The sequence below is a fragment of the Sturnira hondurensis genome, unplaced genomic scaffold, assembly GCF_014824575.4.
Source record: "Sturnira hondurensis isolate 20B ecotype Veracruz unplaced genomic scaffold, ASM1482457v3 Scaffold0018337, whole genome shotgun sequence".
NCBI classification, from domain to species: domain Eukaryota; kingdom Metazoa; phylum Chordata; class Mammalia; order Chiroptera; family Phyllostomidae; genus Sturnira; species Sturnira hondurensis.
In genome coordinates this window covers 3,743,932-3,765,593 of record NW_028090968.1, presented here as the reverse complement: position 1 = coordinate 3,765,593, position 21,662 = coordinate 3,743,932, and the positions used below count along the sequence as shown (strand labels likewise).

Below are 21,662 nucleotides of genomic sequence, written 5' to 3'. Positions count from 1 at the left end.
ACCAGTTGAAGGAATTTGCTATAAATTTGTTATGAATTTGCTATTAATTTTCTTGGTGAATTTTAAAGCATTGTGCAAATGCTACTATTTCCTCACACTACAACTCATGTTCTGTCATAGGAAAAATATTGGTCCCTTCTGTAATATAAGTATTTTATAGAGTTCCTTACAATATGCTCTTCAAGGGTTTGGGATAAGAGCTGACCATTTACTGCAAATTCCAAGGTGCATAGTATATAATAAAAAAATGCTCAAAACTCTTTTCTTTGTGCAGACTTTTCTTAAATGTTTACTATGGCCACACACTGTGCTCTTTGCCTGCATAGTGCATTTAATCCATACAATGGACTCCTACATGGAGGAACCAAAATTAGCATCATTTTATAAAAAAGGAAAACTTGGGTTTAAGAGGTTAATTAACTTGCCCAAGGTCCTACAGCTGAACATTAGCAGAGAGGAAATTCAAATCCAGGATACTTAGCTTTTAAGCTTCACATTGTCCTGGTAGTGATAAATGATGCTGCTGAACCTGTCACACACCAGGACTACAGGACAAGGAATCCCATAGGCCAGAACACATGAAAATGAAAGAGATGTTGGGTGAATATGGTAAATACTCAAAGTCATGAAAGGCAAGAACCTACATCCAAGAGTACTCTATCCAGCAAAGCTATCATTTAGAACGGAAGGGCAGATAAAATGCTTCCCAGATAAGGTCAAGTTAAAGGAGATCATCTTTATGAAGTCCTTATTATAGAAAATATTAAAGGGATTTATCTAAGAAAAAGATAAAAATATGAACAGTAAAATGACAAAAAAACTCACAACTATCAACAACCGAACCTGAAAAAAAATAAAAACAAACTAAGCAAACAACTAGAATGGGGACAGATTCACAGAAATGGAGATCAATGGGGAGGAAGAGGGGGATAATGGGGGAAAAGGTACAGAGAATAAGAAGCATAAATGATAGGTACAAAATAGACAGGAAATAGTATAGGAAATGGAGAAGCCAAAGAACTTGTATGTACAACCCATGGACATGAACTAAGGTAGGGGAATGATGGGGGGTGGGGGGTGGTACAGGATGGAAGGGAAGAAAGGGAAGAAAAAATGGGACAACTATAATGGCATAATGAATAAAATATATTAAAATAAATGAATAACGAACTATAGAAATTATCCCTGAAAGATTATTCTGAGTGAAATAAGCCAGGTGTTGAAGGACAAATACCATATGATCTCACCTTTAACAGGAAGCTAAACAACAAAACAAACAAGCAAGCAAAATATAACCAAAGACACTGAAATACAGAACAGGGGGACAGTGACCAGAGAGGAGAGGGGAGGGAATTTCAAGGGAAAAAGGGGAGGGATTTAGAGGAACATATATAAAGGATACATGGACAACAACTGACAAGGGTGGAAATGGGAGGGAGTGGGGGAGCATGGGGTGGGATGGGATGGGAGTAATAGACAGAAAACTGTAAAAAAAGAAAAAAATTAAGTTAAAAAATAAAAATATAATAAAATAAATAAATAAAAATAAGATGATGGAAAAAGAATCAATGTTTGATAAAACCCCTATTATGTGCCAGGTACTTTTCCTAAGTCAAGCTCTTCTTAAAGGAGTTCCAGAAGGCTGGATCAGAGAGGTTATTTAATTTGCCAAAGGTCACACAGTAGTTATCAGAGCCAGTGTAGGAAGCCAGGCATTTATCACTCCAAAGTTCATGTTCTGCACCAGAAAGCCACTCAGAAAATAAGTCAATCAATCAATCATTTGGCTAAGACTAAAGTTTTCAAGACAGTGTGAATACTTGGACTCAGAAAATCTACTTTTTGTGATTATTCCTGCAGAAGTACTCATGAAAGTGCACAGAGGACTCATCAAGATTTTTAACACAACCACCTGACTAACATCCCCCAGAGGAAATGGTTAAATAGATTGTGATGCACGCATACCATGGAACTGTTCCAGCAGCCGGAGAAAATGAAGAAAGACACCTACAGATATGGAAGGCTCTTTAAAACACAAGATTAATTGAAAACTAAACTGTGACATACTGCATAGTTTAACAGAATCCCACAGAATGAAATTTTATAATTATGTGTAGACATATAAATACATGCAAATGCCTAACAAAGGTGTAGGAGAAATGGTATGAAATCAAACAGAGACCAGTGCTTACCTGGTGGTGGGGTAGTCTGAGATTGGAACATGGTCACGGAGATGCCTATATATTTGTATTTTTATTTTTTATAATGAGAATATATTTTTAATGAGAAGCAATTTAGCACTGTGGTTAAAGGCACAGATGCTAGAGCTAGTTCAACTCCCGGCTCTAAGCTGACCAGCACTTGCTCAGACAGGTACCTTAATCTCTCTGCACAGCAGTTTCTCTGTATACAGTGGAGCTGTTGTGTGTCCCAACCTCAGAGGGCCACTGTGAAAATTAAGTGAGGAATTTTGTGCTTGTAAAAAAAGTGCTTGTAACAGTGCCTGGCACAGAGTGAGATCCACCAAACAACCGAGATTAAGAGGCTGGGAAGGAGAAGGCACAGAAATCCAACCAGCACAATTATCACACCGCTTGATGGTGGAGGTTCATGCACCATGTTGCACACCTGTGCACTGAGCATCAGGTGGATATGGTGTCACTCCCAGGAGCACCCACTCAGTAGAGCAGTGAGTGCTGAGGGCTCACCCCACACCCATACACCAGAGGAGAGCTCACCCTGTCTGTGCTGAGGTAGGACACCTGTCAGAAGATGGTGTTGGGAAAACCTCATTGTAACCCAGGTGACTGTTGTGGGTTGAGGTGTCCCCTGAGAACCTCAGAACATGACCTTATTTAGAGCACTGGGGAGGGGGGCAGGGCTGGGAATATAAGACAGAAAACTGTACTTGAACAAGAATTAAATAAAAAAAAAGAAATTGGGTCTTTGAATGTTTAACAGTTAAGGATCTCAAAATGAAATCCTTGGAAGGGCCCTAAATCCAACGACTTAGAAGAAGAATCTTTCATAAGAAGAGGAGACACGCAGGGGAGAAGGCCATATGGAAATGAAGGCAGACACTGGAATGATGCAGCCACAAGCCAAGGCATGCTTGGAGCCCACGGAGACCCTGGAAGTCGAGCCAGGCAAGGAAGGATCCTCCCCTGGGGACTTCAGAGGGAGCATGGCCTTGTGGCACCTTGAGTTTGGACTTTTGGTGTCTAGAACTGCAAGAAAGCAAATTTCTATTGCTTCAAACCCCAAGTTCTTTGTAACTTGTTATAGAAGCCACAGGAAACTACCTCAGGTGAGTAACCTGATGGGGTGATACCTGAGTTTCTATCACTCCTCCACCTGCATTTCTCTCAATGGAAGGAGACAGAAGTTGCTAGCATAGGTGCAGCTTTTCAGGGTTGGCCCCCACACTTACCAGGGGCTGTAAAGACTGTCTTCCAACATGTGTGGAGGCCTCTGTGGTCTGAGCTATCCCAGCCCTAGGAAACCTCACTTCTCACTCTGCTGCTACATCAAGACATTGGAAGAGGTATGCAGGCTGATACTTTAACACCCCCACCGTTTTAGCACCAGGTCAGTGGGAACTGGTTTGTAATTTTCACAGTGGAGAAAGAAAGCACAGTACTGAGGTTTTCTGAATCTGAGCTGCTGGTGGGCAAAAGCATCCACTTCTCTGGTTCTAGTTCATCACCTCAAAAGGAAGGGGTCCAGCCCCTCCCAGGATGGATCACTTGTCAGCACAAGCAGAGTCAGCACATCAGGGGAGAAAGAGAGGTCAGGGTGAGTTTGAATGATGGTTTTGCCACTGGTTTGTCCTTCAGATGCCTTGCTCCTGTTCCCTGAGTTTCAGTTTCCTCTTCTGTAAAATGGGAAGAACACCTATTTGGCAAATTGAGTCAGGATGAAATGAGAGCATATATTTGAAGCCCTCTGAAATGTCAGCCATCAAAGAAGAGGCCATCCCTAAGGAGATGGAATCTCCAAGGAGCTCCTGCTTCTTCAGTCTCACCAGGAGGAACTTCCTAACCAGATGTATCCCACTATAAGGAATACATCCTTCTTTTGGTTTATTTTCCCTTGTGAGTTCACTTCTTTTCTCCATCTCAGTGGAAGAAGAAATATTGGCCCTTTTTAAAGCAGTTTAAGGCTTTCAAAGGAAAAAGAGACATTTTAAAGTATGAACAAAATTGGCAGGCAATTAGAAACAGGCTAACTGTATAATGTTATGGGAATATCCATACTTATTATTTTATGACATGACTCCAAGCATGGGCTCTGGGGCAAGTGTGACCTCAGACAAGCTATTGAATCTCTCTGTGCCTATTTTCTCCATTGTAAATGGGCATCATGATAGTCATTGTCTCATAGGGTTGTTACGAGGTTTAAAAAGATAGTGCGGGCAGCACATTTAGAACAAACAGTACCTGGCACATCTGAAAGCTCTCAGTAAATGTTATCTGTTAGTTAGGAACACCACATCTTGTTTAGCCCTAGCCAGGTTGCTCAGTTGGTTGGAGCATTGTCCAGTGCACCAAAAGGTGAGGGCACATACCCACCAGGGTTGCAGGTTTGGTCCCTGGCTGGAGCGAGTATGGGAGGTGGCCAATAGTTCTCTCTCTCCCTCCCTTCACCCCATCTCTCTCCCATCAAGAAATACCTCATTCAGTTCCCCAAACAACTGAGGTAGCTTATTCAAATTGCAGTAGAATAAGGCTTAAACATATGGATGAAGCAATTAGAGTTCAGTGAAATCAAGGTAGAATGGCAGCAAAGGCCTTAGGTAAAGTCTGGAAGCAGATATTCAGAATGCAAGCTCTTCACAGTTGCTAACAGAGGATCATAAATTAAGCTCTGAGTGATGTAGCAGCCAAAGCAAAAGGAAAACTGCAAGTGGTTTCAGGAATTGTGTTGTTCACAAGATAAAAGCATGCCTTCATAGTGAAGAAAAACAATGCTGTGCACAGCACAGAAGTCTGGGGAATGATGTAGGATGACATTCTCAGCAAATTGGTCTGCAATAATGGTATCAGCAAGCTTGCAAAAAATGACTGTTTCTTGTAGGGCACTCCAACGCCAGTCAAGGTATGATGAAAATGCAAAGCAGTAAAGTTAATTAAAATTCCTCTAGCTCAACCTAGTAATTAAATGTGAAAACGGGCCAACAAAATGGTATGGATTTAACTGAGAAAAGTAAAACACAGACTTACATGCAAACTGATTCAATGTATGTAAACACGTGGGCAAACCCAAAGGAAATGTAGGAAGAAATGAAGAATTATGTTTAGAAGAAACACTTTTCCTGATTATTAGAAGTAATACTTCTGTTGCAGAAAATTTATTAAACACCCTATAAAAAGATGTGAAAAAGACCCCAATCCTAATCACCTAGCAAGATCTCTGAGAACATTTTAATGTATTTGATTTTAGTCTCCTTTCTTCCCCTCTCTCTTACCTTCTCACTCCATCTTCGAGTTTACAGAATTAGGATCTCACTTCATCTAATTTTCCCCTGACTCTTTCTATATTTAATGCTTTATGGATGGCCTTGAAATTCTGTTACTATAGTTTTAATAGGTTTTAACAGGAAATAATTCCAAGTACAAAAGAAAACCTGATATCTGTGCTTTCCTGAGCTTTTACGATGAAAAAAATTCCTAAGTCTATGATGTGGTAGCAATTATTTTTTAGCTTTATTTGCAGTGTGGGGGTGGATCCCCAAAACCAGGTCATTGTCAATCAGATTTTCTCCAGAGAAGATATTATTCCATTTAGGAGAACAGCTCACTGAACCCTGATGTCTATGTCTGCTTTCGAACTCAGCAGCTGAAAATGAACCCTCTGAGTTTAATTCTGCTTGAATGATAAAATATAGCTAATGAAACCTGTTCAAATGACATTCTTAAATTTGCTCTGTATAGCAACTAAACTTCACGAGGATCCTTTTACCTTCCTGGTCTACCTTTGGCTTTGAAATTTCTACATCCCTGGATCAGTTTCTTTTGAGGATGCAAATGAGGATGCTGTGATCTTATCAATTGCCAAGTCATCAATTAATAAATATATATTATGTAATACATGTGTATTATATATAATATTAAGTATGCATATATATGATTATATCAAATATAAATCCCTAAACTGTAATCTCACATATCCAATTGTCTATAGGCATTGCCAAGTGAGGAGGCAAGCCTAACTCCTGTACTTAATAATGCTATGATGTAGTTGCTCAAGTAAATAGCCTATTGGGTTATGAGTTAACCTCGGGGAGTTTAGATTCCTCACCTCTTAAAGAAGATAACAGTGGTACTCAGCTCATGGGAATGTTGTGATCATACGAAGGTTTGAAGATTAAATGAGATCATTCATGTGAAGCACCTAGGGTTCCATGTCACAGATTGTTAGGTTTCAACAAATACAGAGATAATATGGAAATACGATGATATTCTCCCAAAGGCACTTCCAACTGAGCATGATCAAACCTAAACTCATGTACCCCTATGCCTCCACTTCTCCTGAACTGCCCTTCCCCTTTCTTGTTCTGTCCATGCCAGAGAGAATACCACCTCTCAAGGTTTGACTAATTACCCTCTCAAAGCCCAGACACTACTTGTATTTGAGTCACTAAAAGTGCTACTAAAGACACAGACTCCTGAACCCCACAGGCTTTCAAGACCTGTGCTCTCAAACAGGGGTTCAGTGTGTACCTTTTCTATAAAGACAGTTCTGATATTTGCAGGTAAAGGTGACCAATTCCTTCTTTTATTTATTTATTTATTTTTAAATTTTAACTGTTGTTCATGTACAGTTTTCTGCCTTCTACTCCCATCCCAGCCCACCCCCCAAACCTCCCCACCACCTCCCTCCCATTTCCAGCTCTGCCTTGTTTTTGTCCATGTGTCCTGTATACTTGTTCCTGTAAACCCTTCCTTTTTCCCCCTGAAATTCCCTCCCCCTTCTTTTATTTTTATGGACAGAATTTGAACTTTGCAAAAATAATACTTATTGGTGATAAGGCAACTTTGCTTTCTAATTTTTCTCCCAAACTACTCAACATAAAGGAAGCCAAAGATACTTATGGAAATAAGTATCTGTTTCCCAACATTGTTGAGCTGGAAATAAAATCAGATAGGGAACCAGAGTGCCAGAGGGCTAAAGTTTGATGCTTCTAAAAGAAATTGGGACTTTTTCAGAAATTTATACACATAAGTGTACATAATATCAGTTAAAGGAAAAAAATCATCCCACTGTGTCTTGAAATATGAGGCTCCTTGGAGTCCTAGGGATGTTGATAGTTTCATTTAAATCTGGCATAAGTGCTATGCTTGCAGTTTTGCCCACTTGCCAAAACTTCTTGGAGAACATTGGCTCCTGATGACTGAGCATTTGTAACTCTAAATCTGTCTGCTCATTTCAGCTTCAGTTCACTCTTCTAGAGCAGATGTTCTAAAATCTGATTTGCACACAGAAGGACCAACTGAAGAGCTTGTGAATTGAAAGCATGCAGATTCCCAGGCCCTGCCCCAGAAAACCTGTTTCTATTGGCTACTGGGGTTCAGGACAAACATTTTTATTTGCACCCCACTGGTTCAGACAGAATGGAGGATTCAGGCTAGGATTTGAGAAACGCTGGTCTAGAAATCTGGGGTCACAAACAGCTCATACACATTTGGTTCTATTCCTAAAAAAATCCTATTTCTGTCAATGTTTGCACATCAAATATTATTTCCTCACTGATTTACACAATAATTTCTGGATGCTTTATCTCTGTTTATTATAAATTTCAATTTAGAATGAAACTGAACAACTTAGTTTCAAGTTTCTTGCTGCTTATGCTCTTCTTAAAGCAATTTTGGATCCCAGAGATAAGCATTTGTTTGATTTAATCTCTTTAGGCTGTCTCAGTAAAATGTATTTATTGAACCACTTTTGAACAGTACTTCTCAAATTTTAGCATGAATCAAAATCACCTGGAGCAGGGGGGTAAGGGATGCTTGTTCAAATGCAGATTTATAGGCTCCCTCGCTGGAGAAAAGGTTCTGTGTTGGGCCCAAATACTTTGACAAGTGATTTAGGCAGGGTTAGTCTACTGGCCAGGTTCGGAGATGCCCAGCTTTCGAGTCCTTTCTAAATCCTTTGGGCAAAACTGACAACCATTTATACACATAGTATTGTAATAGACAGCAAGGGCAATGGGCCAGGTACAGAAGGTCACCAGGGGAGAAAGCTGGGCATGTCTAGCAACAGACAAAACTGGGAAAATAAAGACCTTGCCCCAGGGTAACCTTTCCTCCTCTACCACATCACTGGTCATCAGTTTAGACCCCTTGACCTTTCCTCCCTAGAGATAACATCTAGGCCTCAGTTGTATTTCTGCCCCAGACCCAGAAAAGCAGCAAAACTAGACAATTGAATCCTTGGCTGCCTCAGGACCAGCTGTATTGATTAACAATATCTCTGCTCTGGCACTGACCAATCAGCGGAGACTAGGACCTTGAAAAGACACTCCTGGAAAGGTGATAAATATTGTATTGAAATCCTCCCCCGGGACATTCCCTAAAATCTCCAGGCTGAAAACACCTTAGGACAGAGGACCCAGGGTGCACTCCCTCCTGGGAGCATGCTCATGCCTTTCCCTTCCCTCTCCCCCACTTTTTCTCTCAGGCACACTTTCCTTGCCTCTTTCTTTCTCCTAGGCTCCATGGGCCTTTTTGTTTTCCTCTGTAACTTACTCCTGCGCCCATTTCTTCAGCTCACTTCTACATCTATGGCTTTCTAAATAAAGTCTCTCTTAACATTTTCAGTCCTTGCTCTCAATTCTTTCCTATCTGGAACACAAGTACTGAGATTGCTGAACCAGGGTCCGGTCTGACCCCATGGGTCTAACACCTGGTGTCATTCTTACCACCACCAACAGTATGTCTCAATTTTGAATTTTGGAATGTTTTAAATACATGTTCAAGTGTTCGACACGAATAAAAGAATCTCAAAACTATTTTTACAGATCAGAGACTCCAGCCCTTTCATTATTTAGATGAGGAAACTGAGGTTCAAAGAAGTCCAAGGCCACAGCTTGCTAACGATAGAGCCACGACTCAAACCAAGCTGGGACTCTCATTCAGCCATAATCCAAAGTCCTTCTTGTGTTCCAGACTCTTATAGGAAGTTGCAGTCTATAAAGGAGCCTTCCCACCTTACTGACACTGGGGTTTATGCATGTGCCTTGCTGGGCAGCAGATGACTGTTGCTGAGATTTGTAGGTCAAGGGCTGGGACCCAACAGACAAGCTAGGTGCTCTGGGTTGTCTAAGCCAAGGCTCACTGGATTTTAAGCTATTAGGGGAATTAACGATTCAGGAGCATGTGGGGCACCCATCTCTACCTTCCACAGGGTTGAAACCTTCTAGAGATGCTGTATATAGTGAAGGAGGGAAATGGCTATTTTTTAAAGATGGTAGGTGCCTGGGAGTACATTTTACTATCTGTTATTCCTTAAATAGTATAACCTCATTATATCTACTTTGTAAAATGATTTTATAATACATTTCACATTTTAAAATATTTCATAATAAAAAAAATTAAAAAGGAAACAAGATGTGGGAGGGAAGACAAAGACCAGTAAGTGTGGCAAAGCTGCCCCTTGAGAGAAGTGGGCGGTGAGCAGACATGATCTGCTCTGTCTGTCTGACCTGGTGCCATACTGTGGTAGCTGTCCCCAAATTTTGGTTCTCATTGTCATAGGAGTAGTTGGAGTCATTCTCACATTCTACACTCAGAAAAATGCTAAATATCAGAGATGCAACCAAAACAGAAAGAAACAGGAGATAGTTATTTTGTAACCTCAGAGTGAGGAGGACTTTTAAATTATAACTCGAAATCCATGTCACAAAACAAAGACTGGTAAATGTGACTACAAAAAACAAAAACCTGCATTAAAAAAGAACTCATTCTCGAATGTAAAAGACAAACAAGAAAACTGGGAAAAACATTTGTAATCACACCACAAATAAAGCACTCATTTCTCTACTATACTATTAAAAAAAACCCTAATAAACCAATGAAAAAAATGAACATTGATGAAAAGACCACAATTGAAACAAACAAAACCATACCCATGGCTAAAATGGAAAGGCATAAAAAATGTATCTTTTCCGATATGTACTAAAATTGAACACACATTCTATAGCTTAGCACTTCCAGTCTTGGGTATACAGCAAGAGAAATGTACTCACTTGTGCAACAAAATAAGTGTGGGAATGCTGTTTGAACCATTTCACATAATAGCCTTTTTGGGACACTACCCAAATGTTCACCAAGACTTGAAGAGACAGATGAATTTGTGCTGTATTCCTACAATAAAATTCTATACAGCACTGAGAATGAGAGAACTGGAATATGCAACCAACTCATAAACAAAATGTTGAAAAAGAAAATAGCTGAACCCGCCCCCACCCCCATTGGTATGTTTTTACTTATATGTTGGAATAACAGACAGAGAATCTACTTTGGAAGAGAGGATGGTCCACACATAATAGTGACTGGAAGAGGCTATGGTGGTAGGGGGTAGGTTCTGGGAATTTGATGAAGTCTTGTTAATTGACCTTGCGGATCAGTTTGTACAAAGTCATCAAACAGTATACTCAGTATTTGCATAGTTTTCTGCATTTTTTAACTTTATAAAACATTTTGAAAAACCATTGGAAGCCAGAATGAACAGTGTGTCAATGAGGTTTGGATAAGGAATGGACTCAACATCTAAATAAATACTGTCCTAGTCCCTGCCAAGATACCAAAAAAGATTCCAGAGATTGAAAGGACAAATTGCTATTAGCCAAAGCTCCTGGGAAATTACGCAGAGACCTGGGTTTGATGGTTTAGAGGAGGCCCTCTCAGCAGCCCCAGGCACAAAGGAGTTTCGAGACCTTTGCACTGGGCCTGCAGAAACAGCCCAGAGACAAGGCTGTGGATTCAGGAGAATGCACTATAGTAACATTTTGTTTGTCAGGAATTCCTGGTGATTGGGACAATGCATGTAGGTTAATTTTCTGGATAAGTAAAACTTTCCTCATTAAACAATTCCTTCACTTAAAGCAGAGTCATTTTTAGTGCAATCCTTTCAAAAATGCATTTCACACACCTCTGATACTTTGGCAAGTCCACAAAATAGAATTTAACCTTTACACCAAATTACAACAATAACAACTAGGCCCTCTCTTTATGCCAGGCAATTTCTAAAATGCTTTCCTGCACATTTTCTCATGAAACCCCAGTGAATTAGTTCTTAGTATAATTCTCATTTTATATATGAGATTGAGAGCCATTAAAACAGTGTCCAAGTTCATACAGCAAGTAACAGAAAGGGAGAAGGAGATGTGTATTCCAGCTTCACAGCCTGAACTAACCACTGTGCTGTCTTCTCTTTATAGCTTCAGTTATTTCGTATATGCTACCACAATGCCATAGGTACTCAAGAATATTAGGTATAACTGTACAGAGATTGAGTTCTTACTGCCTTTCCCTCCATATTGCCTTTCTCCTTTATCAAAGTTATACTGTTTGTTTTCACATAAAACTATACCCCTAAACTCCTACCTAAAAATCGGCTCAAAATCTATAGCACTGTGTTTTCACCACTTTAAATAAACTCTCAATCTCCTCAGATCTTTCTGTTAAAAAAAAAGAAAAAAAGAAACAACAGGCCCCAAATGGAGTTGCTTATGCCAAGCCCAACATCAGCAAACCAAGACTTGATTGCAGTTTCATCTTCTTCCCAGGAATGTGACCATTAACCAGTCAATCTGGAATTACCTGGTCAGCACTAGTGAGGTAATCTGCCTGCCTATGTGACCCTCCCCAGAGGAAAGTGATCTGGCCTGAAATGGTCCACTCTTTGCTAGAAACTGCTTTTCCTGCCCTCTTCTGCCTACAAAACCTTCCATTTTGTACAGATCCTCAGAACTCCTTTTTAGTTGCTAGATGGAATGCTGCCCACTTAATGAATCATTGGATAAAGTCAATTAGGTCTTCAAATGAACAGTGGGGGTTCAGAATGAGTCAACCCAAGATGTCCCACTCTGGCATACAGATTATTTTGAGCTGACAACACTTGAGGCCCAGAAGGCTCAGGATGAAACTTTGTCCCCTGCCCCCCTTACTGCCCCAAAGAATTTAAGATAGAGAACCTGCTCTTAAAAAGGAGATATCATCATAGGCAACTACAGTTTAACATGAACTTGGTGCCGCAGACAAAGAGGAACCTACTGAAGCCCATTTGATCAAAGTCCTTCTTCCCTGCGTCCCACTGTTTCAAGATGGCCCAGTACACATTTGTTTACTAAACACTAACTTTTTTTCATCTCCTTGTAAACTGTCTTACTTCCTTTTGAAGTCCTGGACCCCTAGTCTCTACTCCTTAGTCCAGAATGACACATATACTTCACTTTGCCTCTCCATCTTTGGAATTCTCACACTTATGTGCATTTCCTGTGCACATGTACTAAAACTTGATTTTCTCCTCTTAATGCCTTATGTCATTTCCATTAGTCTCCCAGCCAGAAGAACTCAGTTGAATTTTGTTTTTTTTAACATTTCTATTTGGGTAAAATAGCCCATGGAGTTGGATGAACTTCTTTATCAGTTTAAGAAACCCCACTGGTGGCACTTCACAGTGTCCTGGACTTGCTTTGCCCCAACACAACTCAAAAGGAAACCTGTGATGCTCATCAGGTTAACAAAAGCAGCCCCTAACTGGGGTCCATCTTGACTGCATAGCTCTCCAATGGGGGTAGATAAACACCAACACATGCAGAGAGTCATTTTCTGCAAGGTTTATCAGCTGGCATGCCTGCAGAAAAAAAGAAACCAACATCCTTACCCTGTTTTCAAGCTGACCAAGGCGTCCTCTACTCCCTTCTGATTAAATTTGGTCATGTACTGATGCATGTAGGGGTAATTATTCCGAATGTTTCTTTCGGTACTGCCGTTAGGCACTGTGCCAAATCGAAAAGGTGGGGAATAGTCATGAGGTCTCTGAAACTGGAGAGAGACAGAGACAGACAGACAGAGAGAAAGAAAAAAAAAGGAGAAAGAGGAGGAGGAGGAAAAGGAAAAGAAGTCAGCCATCACCGTGTCTTGTGTAAGTTAGACATATGCATGCATTAACACAGCAAAAACACAATCATTTTTGTGCTTAATCACATCTTCCACTGGTCTGTGAGCTCCAGTGTCTTGTTCCATACTGTTCCCGAGTACCTATTGACTGAATATGCAAAAGATACCTGTTGGACTGATTTTTTTCATGCCATTATAGCCAGTGGCCTAGTGGTAGGCACTAGGGAACTGGAAGAGCTCAGGAAATGCTGGTTGAGCAGGAATGAAGTTATTTTAGTTCCGTTCATTTATCCATCTTATGATGAAATCTGTGATCTTCACCAATCACTCTCTTGTGTCAACTCCATTTACAATGACCTTCACCGCACCCAGAAAATGAGGAAGGGAAGCAGAATATGCTATTCCAAAATACGTTTCTTTGACATAAGGATTATTTGGGGGTGGTTATTTTTAAGAAATAGCGGACACAGGAGTAGCTCTGGAAACCAAGTAGAAGTTAACCCTTTTGTGAGAGATATTTACATCTATGAGGAGAATTTCTACTTGCAAGGGTATCTTTTTCTCTGTACCAGGAAGAGGAAGATGACTAAATCTCTTATAACTCTTACAGGTGGAGAAGGCAACTGACTTAAGTCTGTATAACAACCAAACAACCAAACCCTTGTTAACTGTGCTTTTCCTGGTAACCTCCCACAATTTGCCTCCCGCCATCACCTTTTGTCTTTAGCTGGAGATGGTATTCAAGGTCTTGGCTTGGGCTACTTAAGGGAGTTACTCAGTTTCTTGGGTGTCTCCCCTGCATACAGACATTATGCATGTTATTAAATTTGTTTGCTTTTCTCTTGTTAATCTGCCTTTTATTATGAGAGGCAGTTTCTCAGCCTAAAACATAGAAGGGTTGAAGAAAAATTATTTTTCCCTTCTAATGAATATATGTTGCCATTGATTCATCCTCTATCCACTCATTCCTCCATATATGTGATACACTCATTGGAGGCCTAACATACTCCAGGCACAACGTCAGGCACATGAAGATTTGTTAAGCTGATGTCCCTACTAAGCATTAGCTTCCTGGGGGTGTACATGTTGCGTATGGTCTTCCAGCCTTCATGAAAGCTCATTGTCCATGCTCCACTAGTCTTCCATGATTGGCTGATACTATCCATTCACAACTTCAGTGTCTGGGGCAACCTAACCAGATTATGAGTCAAGAGAACTGGGCCTGAGTCCCTAAAACACGATGAAAATCTGGAGGCAACACAACACAGGCCAATGACTGTGAGTCTGAGCTCAGGTTCACAAGTTGCAAAAATCAGGTTTTATCACTTACAGACTGTGGGACCTTAGATAAGTCACTTCACTTTACCCTGCCTCCATTTATTGTCCACCTATAGGATGGGAAACATATCAGTACTTCTCCTGTGGGGTCAATGGGAAGATCTAAAATTATAACACTTGTCAAGTAATTAGAATAGTGCCCAAGACAGAGTAGCACTCAAAAATAAAACTCTTATTATTTTTCATTTTTACTATCATCATTGGCAAAAACAACTTGGGCCTCAATTTTCTATGAAATATACAATTCTGAAACTTGAAAGTGATGCAAATAAGACCATAAGCTAAGGTCTGAACTCCATTGTTCCTCAGAGACTGTACTAATAATCCCTCCTCTTAGAGGCAAGGACCTTGAGACCCAGAGAGGGAAAGGTCCCCCAGCAGTTCCATGGTGAAACCAAGACAAGAATGCACAGGTCTCTAGGCCAGCATGTCCTCCATGGAACTGAGAACTGCTCGAGAAAGCACGCAAATTTACCCAAGAGTCAGACCAACCAGAAACACTATTTTTTCCCACACTTCATTTCACCGTTAATTAAAATTTCCAGTTGAAAACCATTTCCCCTAAATGAGGCATGCTGCTGCATAATAAGCTGCCACAACAGCATTGGAGGGAAGTGGCCATACATTGTCCAAAGGAGATCTTCCTGCTGGGTGCCTTGACTGGGAGTGTGTGTGTGTGTCAACAGCAAAATGCTCTTTGCACACATGCCAGCAAGCAGCTCCTCAACTCATCACTGAAAGAGTAGGAGGCCTGAGCCCAGGCTCATCTACATGGCAGTTGCCTGCTCTGGGAGACAGAAGCAACAGTGCTGTTCATAAATCTACATGTTGTAGCAGCAGGTCCCAATCTCCAGAGATATCCATGATGGCCAGTTTGATGAACTGCCTTCCACTTCACTCCCCAACTGCTGCAGGTGAGCCAAGTATGTCTTTTAGATTTCCTTTCTTCCCTGCCTCTGGTTTGCACAGTGACATGCAGATAACCAGCCTCTGGGATGAATGTCCATAACCTTCTGGCCTTGATTGTATCATCTCCCGCACAAGATTCAGCCCAGACCAAGATCCAGGAACCTTTCCCACCAGACTAAAGGCTGTCAAACTTTTTATAGCACGGCTCACTATACATCTTCCATTGCCACCTTGTATATACACACGCACATCACTTCATAGTACTCACTCTTTCTAAGTGTGATATACTTGATGGCATCTTTTATGTTCTGGGGTTTTTGAATGGTCACAACCCTTAAATTAATTTCATGGCTCACTAAAGAGTCAACATCTAGTGTGAAAAACAAGGGCAAGAATGACTCATCTCCTGAGTCCCAGGCTTTTGCATCAAGGACACGCTGTTTCTTGCAGGAATGATTTCTGCCACAGCTTTCTCTCAGAGAGATTCACAGGCAAGCAGGAAGACACAAATGTGGGCTTTAGCAAAGGAAGGGGTGATGCAGAGGTTTTCACTGCCAGTGGGACCAGAGAGCCATCTAATCACAGTGCCCGGAGTCAGTGAAACTCCTCACAGTTTCTTTCTCAAGGCTGCCCTTGTTGTTCACACTAACTGGCTTCGCCTTAACTTGGGCTTAGAGCATTTTGCTCCATCTGCCACTTAGGAATGCAGTCATTCTGAGCAGCTACTTAAGTTCTCCAACCCTCAGTTCCTCTGTCTGTAAATTGGGGATTGCCTTTGCAATTAATCACAAAATGCTTGAAAGGCTTCCTGGCATCTGCATGCTTGGTGTATATCACATCATCACCTGTTGTTGCCCAGAGTGACTTTAGCCAAATAACTGAGCCAGTTTCCTTCCAATGTGGAGAAGAGAGGATTAGAGGGTTATAGTCTAATTTTTTCCCCATCTCATCTGTGGTCAGGTTCGAAAGTCATCCAAGTAAAGAAGATATGGCAAGCACTTTATAATGGAGGAAGTAGAGATGCAGTTCTGGGAAATAAATTGTTTAGGAAAAATGTGGCCATTGACCAGGACATTTCTTTGTTCCTCTTATGAACCAAAGCTACACATTTATTAAAAATATCTGTTTGTCTTCTGTGGCTGTAAATTAGCAACCCTGGCAACGAGAGCCCCTATTTCTAGTACAGTCTTCTCCCACTGGCGAAGCTCCGCATGCTCCAGCTGTCAGCATCAGACACCTATGGCCCTTCAGGGGCAGGGGAGGCTCAGAGGCCTCCATTATTTAGTAAATCTGGTGGGCCAGGACCACGGGCAGTATAACTGCAGTTCCCAGAGACAGCCTGACGTCACAGGAACCAGGGGCAGTTCCCTGGATTCCCTACATTGCTGTCACCAAAGGCCAACTCAGTGCAGTATCACTTTAGACTCCAGAAGTGAGGAATTGTTTGAATCAGGCAGGGGTGATTATAAAGAGGAGGCGGAGGGAGATGAAGAGAAGGGCAGGGAAAAAGCAGTAGATAATTTCTAAACCTCATATCAACCTTGCCAGAATGGTATTAACACCCCGCCTCCTCTGTGTGAAACTAAACCTTGAGGATACTACATTCTAAAGGCCATATAACCATTGTATGGCAAGGCCAAGATTTGAACCCAAGTGTATCTGGCCCCAAATATGACATTGCTTTTTCCACTACATTAATCTGCCTCCCAGCAATGGGTTTCCCCTACCATAGTGATTCCCAACATTTTGGATTTCCAATTTTCCTTTAATAATTCCTAGGGGAGCATTTACCAATGAATTCACCCTGCTGTAATATAAACCGAAGCTCATCTGATCACACCATGGACTCCAAAGGTGCTTCTTCACAGCAAGCACTAATATTGCAAATGTTACACATGTATTCATGATTTAAAAGAGAGGGAGAAAAAACCCACTTGTGTGCAGAATTAAAATAAATTGATTCAATATAGATTTTTATTGTGCAGACTTCCTTGGTATATCTGCTATTAATCACCTGGGAGGATTTAGCTTATTTACTCTAAGAATTTTGCTGTTTATCTAATTTTACCAAACATTTAATTAAAAGAGCTACCTGTTGCTGCTAATGCTCTGAGGTTGGAAACTGAGCTGTATCCCATGAGGATGTAGTATCTGTTACTAGGTGTTTCCAAATCAGAGAAGGTCAGTCAAATTATTAGTGGTTCTAATCAGTTTTCCCACAAGCGGCCATATTATTTAGAACCAAAACTATGCAGCAAGGGAGTTTTTTGCCCTAGCCTTTGAAAATAGCAGCAAAAAAAGCAGAATAGGCTGCTGCTGATTTTCTGGAAAAATCCTCACATCCAGGACATTGCTCCCCAGTGCTTCTACTGCACTTCCCATCACTGCTTCTGGAAACTGTACTTTTGCTCCTACCAAGTGATAGAATCATGTTACAGGATTTTGTGTCTGAAGGAGCCTCACAGGCTACCAGGCCCATTCATGTTTGCAGTCTCCTTTCATCCTCCTACAACTGTGATTCCCAAATTTACAGAGAGGAGTAAGGAGACATGGACAGGTTACATGATTGTGCAAGCATCACAGAGCCTGTGTATGGTGGAGAGGAAATGGAAACCCAGCTTTCCCAGCTGAGTGCAGGGTTTTTCTGCTGCCTCAACAGATGCTGTATGATTTAGGCAGAGCTTGGCCAGAAGTCAAGCCTGAGCCTAGGAATTGCATGAACATGATTTATTAAGGAAGGATTCCAGGTCAAACCAGAAGGGAGAGGAGGAAGGAGGTCAGGGAGAGGGAGGAAGCCAACCAAGGATATTATTTGAGGCAAAGTCTTAGTCTCAGCTTGATCTAGCAGGGAGCTCTGGAGAGTAAACTGTTCCTGAGTTTGTACTACCTGGAAGCAACAGAGCAGCTGGGCTTGTGGTTGGTTATAGGCAACTGAAAAAACTGGAGAACTTAAATCCCAGGCATTTACAGTTCCCATGCCCACAGGTGATGATCCTGTGATGATCCCTTGTCTGAGTCTTTATCAACCAAGGTGGGGCTGGCAAGCACAGCTGGAAGAGGGATCTCAGGGCAGCTAGATGGGTGTCAACAGTGTCCACACACTGTGACTGCTTCATTCAGTCAGCAAGTATGACCTGAGCACCTACTAAGTGATAGTCTACTCTTTGACACACTCTCCTGCTATCTTCTGCCCCAAGCCAATTTTTAATTTTTTAAATTTTAATTAAATTTATTGGGGTGACATTGGTTATCAAAATTATGTAAGTTTTAGGTGTACAGTTTTATAACACATCATCTGTATACTGTACTGTGTGTTCACCATTCCAAGTCAAGTCTCTTTTCATCACTAATTACCACCCCTTTACCCTCTTCTATGTCTCCCCACTCCCCTTTCCCTCTGGTAATTACCATACTGTTGTCTGTGCCTATGGGGTTTTTTTTCCTTAATTCCTTCACCTTTTTCATCCAGCTACCTCAAGCCCTCTCCTCTCTGACAGCAGTCAGTCTGTTCTCTATGAGTCTGTTTCTATTTTGTTTGTTAGTTTTTTGTTCATTAGATTCCACATATGAGTGAAATCACATGGCATTTGTCTTTCTCTGACTGGCTTATTTCACTTAGCATAGTGATCTCCAGGTCCACCTTTCGCAACATCACTCACTGTTGAAAAAGGTGAGATTTCCTTCTTTTTTATTCCATTGTGTAAATGTACTACAGCTTTTTTTTAATCTGCTCACCTGCTGAGTACCTGAGCTCTCCAAGTCAATTTTAATCTTATCAGTTTTATTTCCTCTATAACACTCATTTCTGCCTGGAATTTTCTTCTTTGTTTACATTTACTTATTTGTTGTTTATTTCTTTATTTTTCCTAAAGATTTTATTTATTTATCCTTAGAGAGGAAGGAAAGGAGAGAAGGAGAGAAACATCAATGTACGGTTGCCCCGTGCATTCCCCGCCAGGAACCGGCTGCAACCTAGGCATGTGGAATTGAACTGGGGTTGTTTGGTTCACAGGCCCGAGCTCAATCCACTGAGCTACACCAGCCAGGGCTGTTGGTTATTTCTTTCTGTTAGAATTTAAGTTTCATGGGAGCACCAGCTCAGGTTGCTAAGTTCACTATAGTGGCCAGGAAAGACAGTCCCAAGAGGTGAATGTTTCTCTAAGACTTGAAAATCAAAGGGGAACCAGCCCTCAGAATGGGAAGAACACTGGAGGCAGAGGACATAAAGTGCAAGGGCACTGTGTTGGAAATAAACTTGGAGTTTTTTAGGAATGGAAAGGGGCTTAATGAGGGAGAGGTAGGGGATATTTGGTGTAGGGCAAAATGCAAAGGTATTTGTCACCAGGGTAAACAGAATTGCATTTACTTAAATTATAGTGGGAAGTCATCAGAGAGAGAACAACCACTTCCACGAAGGATGGCAATTTTGTGAAGGTGACTCACCCCAACCTTTCAGTATCTCTCTGATGACAGGCTCTCTGTACCTCTTTCAACCACAGGCAGATAGCATGGATAAGCTGCTGGGCTTTTCACAGGCTGATTTTCTATTCAGCAGTTTATTGATGAATGCCAAACGCATATATGCAGACTTATGTCAAGAAGACATGATGGTGCGATTTTATAAAGAGAAACAAATTATCCACATATAAGACAGAAAATCGTTGCAGCAGTGCAATCTCCATTCTGCTGAGCATAGCAAGACGGGATTCGTTTCCTGAACCTAGAGAATTTCAATAGGATGCACCCGGTTTACCTCCTTTCTTCCTCTGTGTGCATTTCTGAATAGCTGCTCACACCCCACAACCTTCCTTGCATTTCAGTGGAGAATGAGAGCAGGTGTTACCACTCTCAGCTTACTGATGTAAGCACAGCACCATGAGGGAGGGTTGGAGGTGTGTCTGACTGAAAGGAACTGGTGGGAAATGAAAAGCTATGCTCTTTTCGTGTCCCTTGAAGACATTTCAGGTGATTAAGGCATACTGATAATGGAGCTGATCAGTCACAGAGTAAAAAGGAACTGTCAACTTTCTCTCTGTGTGTGGCTTCAAGCTGATTTTTTTTCACATCGTAGATGAAGTATCCAAAGCATGGAGTCTATAAGACCCTCCTCGAAGAACATAGAACCAGGAGACATCGACAGCCTAGAGCATCCCACTTTGCCCCACGTTTCTCCTTGTCCAAGCTAATGGGTCTTCCTCAACAACACACTCCTTGAAAGGATGAGCTCCAGCCTGAGCTAGAACACGCCCTGAGTCACAGAGCCTCATCACTGGCAGGATCATATAACTGTGAGCAATGACCCCATGGGGAAATGGCTTCCAAGTTAGATCCGGAATCTTTCAGACCTGGGAGGCCTATGTTTACAGTTCTGTTCCTAGGATTTTTAGAACTTTGCCAATTTAAATTGAGAGAAAAACAATCCTCTGGCTTTGTGCTTTTGAGGAGCTGGGTTTGGATGATAGAATCCAAAGCATTTCCTTCCAAGAGAAGAGCATTTGTGACCAACACCTCAGGCAGAGATGAAAGCAAAGTGACCTTACCTTTTTGTCACTGAGGCCAGTCACTTGGTCCACAAATTCCTCCTGGATCATGAAAGCAGCAAGGTTGGCTGTGTAGCTGGCTAGGAATATGACAGCAAAGAAGGCCCACACAGACACCATGATCTTGCTAGTGGTGCCTTTAGGATTCTGGACAGGCACGGAGTTGTTGAACACCAGGCCCCAAAGGAGCCATATAGCTTTCCCAATTGTAAAAGAAGGCCCATGGGGTGCTGCAAATGAAGAAAGGACATTCTCAGTGTTTTCTGAGTGTTTACTAACTTCATGATGGCCGCTGGCCCCACTGAAAGTTGCTAGAAGATGGAATTACACTACATTTGCATCCCTCCATTGCCTCAGAACTACAGCCGCAATATCTCCTTTTTTCTATACAAATTAGCATTTGTCCCATATTTCTATGTAGCTGGATTTTTGCCAGGTTTCTTTAAAGAAGAAAAAAACAAAAAAGGAAGAAAAATGATTATGCAAAATGTGGGTTTAAATGAGAAGTAGTGTTATGACCTATTTTAAATTTGTATTTGATTTCTATTGTGGGGGCAATCTCCTCAATAACCGAACAAAAAGCTTTCCAGAAATGTGTGCATGGGGACAGCTCCAGTATTCACTGGATATGCTATCAAATAAGAACCATGCAATTCAGTGACACTGGTGTTTGGTATTCTAATCCAATTGTCCCTAGCATTTGCTCCTATTCAAACTGAGATGTACAATGTTCACAATATAAGAATTAAGC

General features: G+C 41.3%; 1 protein-coding gene across 2 annotated transcripts in view; it reads right to left on the bottom strand.

The window, feature by feature from the left end:
• Positions 1–21,662, bottom strand: part of GRIN2A (glutamate ionotropic receptor NMDA type subunit 2A) — a 370,947-nt gene that overhangs the window by 40,974 nt on the left and 308,311 nt on the right. For both annotated transcript variants that reach the window (XM_037069016.1, XM_037069017.1), the window contains 2 exons: positions 20,912–21,141; positions 12,889–13,049 (listed from right to left, as the gene is read on the bottom strand). In XM_037069016.1, coding sequence (XP_036924911.1) covers positions 12,889–13,049; positions 20,912–21,141 — 391 coding nt within the window. The remainder of the gene's footprint in view (positions 1–12,888; positions 13,050–20,911; positions 21,142–21,662) is intronic.